Source organism: Kryptolebias marmoratus, linkage group LG21 (genome assembly GCF_001649575.2).
Source record: "Kryptolebias marmoratus isolate JLee-2015 linkage group LG21, ASM164957v2, whole genome shotgun sequence".
Lineage (NCBI taxonomy): Eukaryota > Metazoa > Chordata > Actinopteri > Cyprinodontiformes > Rivulidae > Kryptolebias > Kryptolebias marmoratus.
This window is the reverse complement of record NC_051450.1, coordinates 17,254,490-17,263,455: the sequence shown is the minus strand read 5'-3', so window position 1 is coordinate 17,263,455 and position 8,966 is coordinate 17,254,490. Positions and strand designations below refer to the sequence as shown.

The 8,966-nt window shown below is 39.3% G+C and overlaps 1 protein-coding gene across 1 annotated transcript; it reads left to right on the top strand.

Annotated features, from left to right (window-relative positions):
• The first annotated feature begins 3,278 nt into the window (after window positions 1–3,278).
• Window positions 3,279–5,375, top strand: LOC108230368 (musculin). The gene is made up of 2 exons (XM_017406462.3): window positions 3,279–3,927; window positions 4,154–5,375. Exons 1-2 carry the CDS (start codon window positions 3,508–3,510, stop codon window positions 4,229–4,231), a joined length of 498 nt encoding a protein of 165 aa, XP_017261951.1. The 5' UTR covers window positions 3,279–3,507; the 3' UTR covers window positions 4,232–5,375.
• The last annotated feature ends 3,591 nt before the right edge of the window (window positions 5,376–8,966 follow it).

Here is an 8,966-nt window from a genome sequence, read left to right as displayed (position 1 = left end):
GTACAGGCCTCATCCCACTTATCTGTGTCCATATACACATTTCATTGAGACCTTGCACAAATATTCATATTTTTTTGAGTCAGTTGCATCACAGCGTCCAGCTCACGGGTCTACAGTTTTACACTCCAGCTGAATCGGCGGTGATGCACTGATTTGTCAACTGTCCGTTCAAAAGAAATGAAAAGAAATTGATTTCTCACCAGGAATTCAAGACAATGTTTCCGTCCTTGGGATCCCCGAGTGATAAATGAACAAGCTGTGTGCAACAGAAGATCTCCTCACGCCCTGATTCTTCAAAACAAGCATCTTTGTTGTCTTGGTTTCTATTCTTTCACTGATGTGCGCCACTGTTTTCATCATCACTGTCAGTACAAACAGTCCATCTGGTGGTCGAAATAAAAACCGAAGTCACAACACCAAACCACTGCTAGTGAAAATGTTTGTGGTTTTACAAGAGTTTGATGTTTTGGTTGTTTGTCCAACTTTTCAGTTTTTACTGAACCCTAACATTGATATACTGCTTGTCCTCAAGCAGAACGCTATTTGTTAGTAACACGATGTGCAGTTTCTTGAACTGAGAAAACAGATTTTTACCATTTTGGTTTTTATTTTGACCCATGGTACCGTGAAGGCTCCGTAGTTTGCAGAGAGACATTGCAAACCCTCTCTGACAGGAGCAGATGAAGAAGTTTATGTCCCACTGATCTTACAGTTGAGCTGAGTGGGGGGTATGGATTCAGCCTTACACATCTGCTCAAATTCATACAATTATTTTAATAACCTACATATCTTGTTGTTGAATTTCTTGAAGTCTGATCATGTAAGACGTTTTTAAGCGTTGCTGAATGCATATAACTGACGGAAAAGTTTCAAAACATTGGTGCATTTGGTAGAATTTGCTTCCTTTTTGTCGTCCTCCTGCTTACATTGCTGTGAACTGCTTTAGAAGAAACGATGTGAAAGATTAAAGCGAGTCCTGCCTCTGACATCATGAGCCTGCACCTGTCTCTCTGCTTCTACAGCGCAGGCCTCCTTAAAGGTCAAAACCCCAGAAAGTCTCTGCTGATAGACAAATACTTGCTCTGCCTTTAAGTCAAATTTAAAGAGTCATTTATCACTATTGGCTCTGAATTCAATTATCCCCAGAGCAAATACAACAACCGTAAAGCTTTCAGTCACATTGATGTTTTGAACAATATTTTCTACATTTATTTGAGAAACAGAATGACTAACGGACAGAGCGCTTTTTCGCTCCCTTTATTCTAGACGACCATGAAGCAGCAGGTTGAATTATGTCGCACGTCATGTTGCCTTTTTGTGCTCTGCAGAGGAAAAAAAATGACGGCTTGTCAGCTGAGGAGTAAATCCAACAGCAGAATCCCTTAGCTTGCACCTTCAAGGGTGTCAGTCAGGCCTTTCACCTCGCTGACGGATGTGGTGACAGAGGATGGGCTGGCAGCGAGCCTGAAACTCTGAATGTCTTTTAGGCATAACTTCATATTTCAACTTCATGACACTCATCCAAGGGTATGTTAAGAGCAGGGATCCTTTGGATGTTCAGATGATCTCTATTCTTGTAAAAAAAAATAAAAAAATCTGCACAGAAAGGATCTGTCTTTGGGTAACGATCTTTCTTTGCTCATGAAAAAGGAAAATGAGAGCAGAAAACTTTATAAATAACTGGCTTGTACTTTGGCTTTGTAAGAGGGATTTGGAACACCATTACATGTTGTTAACAAGCAAGTAAAACAAGCTCAGCATATTTTACTAGTTAAGGTGAGATTAGAGCTAAGATGTGATAAAAAATGATCTGAAGTGCTGGAGGAACATGCAGCCCCGATCCCAGTGGAGCACAATAATATCCCTCTGTTCTCTCTGGTGATCATGGCACGGCTGTTTTCTAAAGCCAAACATGCATCTCAGCTGGAGTTAGGTAATTCCTGGCAGACTCTTGGTAATGTCATTGTTAACAAAGATTTTACACATGTTTTACACTCTAATAGCTCACATCAACTTTTCTGAGGAAGTTTGAACAGAAAACTTTTTATTTATTCAGAAAGGTTGAGCCTGTTTCTGTTTATCACAAGGATAGTTCAGGTCTGAAGTCTCTGAACAACTTAATTTAAGAGAAAAAAGTTGTCATAATCACTTGCCACCAGAGGCAGAAGGACAGTTACGTTTTTGTGTTAGTCTATGTGTGTTTGTCTGTACCACTAGCAAAATGTATCATGAACCACTGAACAGATTTTAATGATATTTTCAGAAAACAATCACTGGATATACATCTACAACTGATTAACCTTTGTTGGCAACCCAGTTTAAAATGGCCTCCATATCCAATTGATGTTTTGACACACAAAAAATTGCTATAATTTAGCCAATGTTACAGATATTGAGCTAAGATTTAGAGTGGTAGTAATTGAGAGTCATTCTCAACATATTTTCTGAGCACTAATACATCTTACAAGATCTTGAATCAAGAATGTTTAGTTTTGACTGGACTGACCTGCTAACAGCAACTCCAGTCTCAAATCTTTGCAACTAAACCTTCACATCAAAAAACCTTCACATCTCTGAAAGAGCATGTGTTAAAGCAGGTGTTTTCTAAGGTGTTGATCTCTGTCCATGCTGTGGCCGTCTAACATGAGTACTGTAAGCTCTTTGAGAGGTCTGAAGTGCACAACAAACACAATCCAACCCATGTTGTACTGTAAAGAAAAAAGAGTTTTACGAGATGGAAGATAGGGCCTCTCGCTGCATCTGCCACACCCTTGTCATGCCAGCGCTCCAGATGTCATGGGAACCCATAACAGCTGGTGCACACAGGCTGTGTGTGAAAAGCTGCTCCATCTGCAGAAACCCAATCCCTCTGTGAAACCAGCAAAGGATTAGACACTTTTGATAAGGTCCTCAAGACATTTCTATTACCAAAGCACATCTGCAGGAGCAACAAACTGTTAAGGTGTTTACTGGAAATTTGCATAGTTACATTTTGCTGTCTGCCCACGAATAATTGGAAAGTTTTAACCTCCTGTGATGCAACATAGTTTGGAGCTTTACGCTGCTTTGGCAAAAATCAATTCTGCAGACAAGTCACGAGAATTACCAATAAGCAGCCGTAAATTCACAGCACTTAACTTGATTATCCAGTTGGAGATGAGCAACTTGGGTCTTTAATAGTTTACACAAAGACACAGAGATGTGGTCCCACTGAGGTCATGGAGTCTTGGAGAAAAAGGGGAGGAGAAATGCTCAGGCAGAACTGTGCAGATGCCAAGTCCAGGACACTTAAATTAGAGAAGTCCGAACAAGGAGGCAAGTCTCACTTGGAAGCAGACTCAGAGTCTTGGACTGAAGTTAGAATTACCAAAGGGAAAATTTAAGGAGGCTTAAAGAGGCTGCTGACTTAAATTTATTAGAATATTGAGTCAAAAACTGTCACTCAAAGAGATTTGCTGTCACCAAGTTGGGTGTCGTGACGCTGCGTAAGGCACAGGTGGAGCAGCCATGTCCACCGGCTCTGGAGCAAGTGATGCTGAGGATGAGGAGAAGCATCACAGAAGGTCCCGTTTGAAGAAGAAGATTATCCGCTGCAGAGCCAACCGGGTTTCAGACGAGGAGCCAGAGGATGACGGCGAGGAAAGAAGGATGAAGCAGGATAACAGCAGCAGCAGCAGACTCTCTGAGCCTCTCCAGAAGGAGGCGCGGCAGACGCAGAGAAACGCAGCTAACGCGCGGGAGAGGGCGCGCATGAGAGTGCTGAGCAAAGCCTTCTCCAGACTGAAAACCAGCCTGCCCTGGGTTCCTGCGGACACCAAACTGTCCAAGCTGGACACGCTCCGTCTCGCCTCGAGCTACATCTCCCACCTCAGACAGCTGCTGCAGGACGAGCGCTTTGAGAGCAGCTTTGCGCACCCAGTCAGTCTGGTAGGAAACTTTGCCAGAAGACAAAATAACTTTAAAGTGACTGATGCTTTCTACAAATTCAATGAAGAAACATTAAACTTCCAACTGCTTAAGGTTTAAGTTTTATTAAACAACAACCACCATAAGATGCTTAATTTTTCCAAAAGTCAGAATGTCTTCAGCCTTTCTGGGAATTCAGTTTGTTTGAGTTTTTAAGTTAATAAATTTGTTGTGTATTGTTTTACAGACGTGGCCATTTCTGACCTCAGGACGATCGGAGGAGGAGATCTCATCTTCTATAAGACTTTGTGGTGCAACAGCATAGTCCATCAGCTCTACCAGAACCTAAAACAGGACTCAGAAACAAACCTTCTCTGAAAAACTCTCCACATCAGCAGTGACTCTGCTTTTGTAACGTAATGACTTTTGTTTTAATGTGATTTTAAAACCTTGAGTTTGTTTTATCATTGTTATTATCTTCAGTACTTATGTTCTTGTTAATCTCTGGACAGAAACAGAATTTAATTAAAAATCACAGGTTTAAAACGGTATACATATCTGAAAGTAAACAATAGAATAACAGTCTTGTCATTTTTATTTTGAACTTTTTTATTGCTTCACATCCCAAAGTAATGCTTGTTTTGTTACTTTGACTGAAGGTCTTTAATTTATTCTGACCTATTGTTGCTATCCGGAGATCCTTCATAGTTTGTCTTTAGACATTACCTGATTTTTAACTTATTTTCAGTCCTTTTCAATAGGCTTCATCTGCATTAGATAGTTGGAACTTCCTATTTTTTCCTATCTGTGTCCATTTTTTAAAAATTAAGTCATTTTTGTAGACCCACTTTATCCTGTTCATTGTCCCAGGGTGGCTGGAGACTACTCCAACTGAGCCAGAGGCAGCGTACGACCAGAAAATGTTAATGGATGATCCAGTTTTTTCAGGACACACTGCAGACCAGGCCGAGACATGCTGGTTTTGATTTATTGCATTTTGAGAGTGTTTGTGCAGGAATAAATTGTTTTATATGAACTGTTTTCTTTGGTAATTTTTTAAAGGATGGGAACTACCTATGTGTTTGTGAAAGGCTGCTGGTACAATTAATAATAGGAACTTGCTGAATTGTTTATGAGTGAACACAAAGCTGGTTCATCCCTTGTTTTATGGTTCAGTTTTCTTGTTTTGTTTTTTTTTTTTGGCACAAGAACTAGATAGAAATGGGTCAGTAGCAGCAAATGTCCAAATGCAATTTCGAAGAACTTCCAACTTCTATACATCTGCTGGTCAAGACCACTTTTAAAACGTTGAGAAATCAGGGCTCAAGACTTCACACAGTCTCAGCAGCATCTGTCCTCTTTTTATTCATGTCAATCAAACTATTTTTTTCAGTACTTATGAGCTCTTATTAGTATTAACTTCAGCTGGAGTCTAAATTGAGTGCAGCTCTGTGAGGGATGGTGTTCAAATCTTTGTAGTAAAGAAAAACATAATTTGGTTGTATTAATATTAAATGCAGATCACTGATCGTGGGACAGATGTGTTGATAACCAAACATTTTTTCTGATGTCTGTGTTTTTCATGAATTTTAAAAATATGTACCAATAACACACGGAAACAAACAAAAAAAAATGTGTCTAATGTTGCAGCACTTCGAAAATAAAATGCTTCAGTGTAGTTACTTTTTAGAGTTCTACATGCCATATGTTTTAAAGTTGTTTTTTTTTAAATAAGCTGCCTAAAATCATGACTTGCATCAACTTAGATTTAAAGTCTTAAAATTTTGCGCAATGTGGCAGAACTGAAACCAGATTTTCATATTTCAGTCAAAGCAACATTAAAAAGATACAAATCTCATAACACAGAGCTGAAGGTCAGTGGTGGAGCACTCCGTAGACACAACCTGCACAAAGAGCCAAATCTACAAATCCTTTTTACACAAACTCGCCCTCAGAAACAACCACTTTTATAGTCTGCAGAATGGATAAGAGTGATCTCTTAATCCAGAAGCTTTTTTCTCCAGTTAAACCTCACAACGATGTGACTACAGATGGATTGGGATCCAGGCCGAGGCGGTCTGCTGGGACCGACTGACAAAATGGTTTAAATGAAGAAAGAGATGAAGAGAAGAGAGGACGACTTTTCATCAGGTTAATGCGGAGTCACAGCTGTTGCTATTTTGGTGAGTTTCCCAGATCCTTAAACTGTTCTCCTGGGAGAAGCTGGCCACTCTGCTGGACTGGGACAACTAATGAGCTGCCTTCTCACACTCACTGGGCCTCTGTTCTCGGATCGTCCACATCAGTTGTGGCACAAAAGGGGAAAATGACTTGTAAATGTGTGACAACTTGACTGCACTGAAAAGTGAGGCCCCATTAATCAAAGCGAGTCAATAAAACTGGAGCTGACTGAGCCACAGTCAGTTGATCTCAGTTCTCAAAGAATGAAGCTTTTTTTTAAAGTACAAATTAAAAAGTTTGTGCCAGTCCTAGAAGGAGGATTGTGAGGCGTTAATGTGACACAGTAGAAAGTTGAACTGACGCTCATGCTGTGTGTCGTGGTGCATGGGTGTCATCTAGTGGTCAGGGTGTGAAAACAGGCCAAACCTACAAACTACACAGCAAGATATGCAGAATAAAAACCTTTGACAGTTATTATCTTACCTGTTGTGCATACCTCTTTGCATGACCATAAACATGCATGTTAGATTAATTGGTAACACTAAATCGTCTTGCAACCTGTCCAGGATGTCCCCTGCCTCTTGCACGCTGACTGCTGGAGATAGACACCAGCTCCCCGTGACCCAGAAAAGAGAAGCAAGTACGGCTATTCCAAAATCAGCCCTAACCACAGTGGACTGCCACCATCTTAACACAACTCCAGTTTCCAAGATTTTATAGCAGTTTATGTAAATGCTAGTTTATAAACATTTTACACTATAGTCAATTTTATGTTACATGTTTATTTCAGCACAAATATTTCTGCTGGAACTGCCCCAATCTGCACTGGAAGTGCTATAGCTAGCTGCTACTATTTGTGCTTGAAAATAAGCATAGAATTTCATTTAAATAACATTCAAAATTAATGTTGACGTAAAGGTTTATAAAACAGTTTTGTCTTGAATTGAATTTTTTGAGACTGAAGTTGTTTGAAGGTGACATCTATCCACCTTGCTCAGAGGAGCCATTAGCCTGTCCTTCTTGTTGGACTTAAATTATTTATCTAGTGGGAGAATATAATGAAGTTTAATGAAGTGTTTCATAACATTTCAATAGATCCCCATTTCAAAACAGCCGAATTATCCCTTTAATGTCACAAACATTCTATATTTAGTTTTCCAAATAGAATTTTGGTGTAAAAACTTACTGACTCAAGGCTGTGAATACAGTCTGAGTGGCAGTGAAAGTCTGTAACAGTGATGGGTCCGACAGCTCAGAGAACCGCCTCTTTCAGGGGCAGAGACCCAGCTCATCACAAGCAGCACTCAGTGAAATAATGATGAACTCCTAGCTCCTTTCTGGCTCAGCTCCCAATACAGAACCACTGATCCCATCACTAATCTTAATGTTTAAAAACATAGAATAAAAAAACATAAATTTGCTGCAAACTCTGGCTGGAAAATGTTGAAATTTGGTCATTTAGAAATGCATTTGTAAAAACAAAATCTAGTGAATTAAGATAAAATTCGTGTCATTCTATCTTGCTGTCATAATGTAATTGTGGTGAGGAACCAAACTGCAGGCTCCAGGACAAAAGAACTTTCAGAAAAAAAATGAAACTTTAACAATGAAAACAAAATAACCACCAAGGCAACCAAAAATTTAACAAAACCCAGGAAACATACGGGAACCAGGACGTGGAACCAGAAAGCTGGGAGGACTGATTGCTGAGTTGGAACACCTGAGTTGGAGCACAGGTGTGAGTGGGGAGCGTAAAGTGGTAATAGCTGAGGACAAATACGTGGTAAATGACACAGAGAGGAAACAGAAAACAGGAGGAATGAAAGAAACCTCTAAAGCAACAAGGAAAGAAATGCAATTATCTTAACTCAAACTACAAAACTCTAGGATCATGGCATTTACATCTTCAAGTTTTATATTAAAAAAGGTTTGTCTAGTCCATGCCAAAAAGCTGACACAAATCTAAGTCTAAAAATAAAAGATTAAACATAATTTACAAAAACAATGGTTGTTAAGTCTGGACACAACATGATGGTAAAGTGCAGGAGTGTTAAACTCCAGGCCATGAGAGCCTCTGTCCTGAAAGTTTTAGTTGGTTCCTGCTCCAACACACCTGATTCCAATGAGTTAATTACCTCCTCACCAAATCATCAAGTTCTCCAGAAGCATGTTCTCCATTAAACCAGGTGTTTTAAAGCAACAACACATCTGAAACATGGAGAGCGGCCCCCGATGAATAGAGTTTGACATTTACTGTTATGGCTCAATAAAAGTCATACAACAGATTTTCATTAGCATTATTTTTACTTTTCTTTCTGCGATTCATCAGAAAGTCTGCTAAGAAAATGTGATGAGAGCAGAGATTTCAATTCAACCAGTAAATTACAGTAACTTTACTCTTTTGAACAGGTCTTAACTATTCCATATAAAGTAATAACGTTTCTTTCTGTGGCGTTTTAAGTAGGTTAGAAAACAATTCAAAGATTATTTAACAATGACCTGACAGGCTAATCGCAATAGCCTTTTATGTCCAGCAGATGTCAGTATTTCTTCACAATAGTAAGAACTGGATGAAAATCTATCAGGTTTCCTTCAACAGTAATAAATCCCAAGAGATCAAAAGGTTTATAAAAGATCCATGTCTAAATAACTGGGAAACAAACATATATTTACATATATTTTCAAAATAAAGCTTGAGTTAGGTTAGGCTGAACACATTTTTTCTAATTGCCAGCCCAACTGAACTTTACACAGTCAAACGTTTTATGAGTGAAAAAAAAATATTTATTTCATTTGTAGGAGAATTTCCATGAACAGGAAGGAACTGTGGGTCCAAAGACGACATCAGAGGTTCAGCGAGGCTGCCTCTGTAGCTACTA

Excerpts from the sequence above, each read along its gene's own strand:
- LOC108230368 (XM_017406462.3), top strand. The coding sequence starts at position 3,508 with ATGTCCACCGGCTCTGGAGCAAGTGATGCTGAGGATGAGGAGAAGCAT. Across the intron at positions 3,928-4,153 it reads TTGCGCACCCAGTCAGTCTG|ACGTGGCCATTTCTGACCTC; the intron begins GTAGGAAACTTT and ends ATTGTTTTACAG.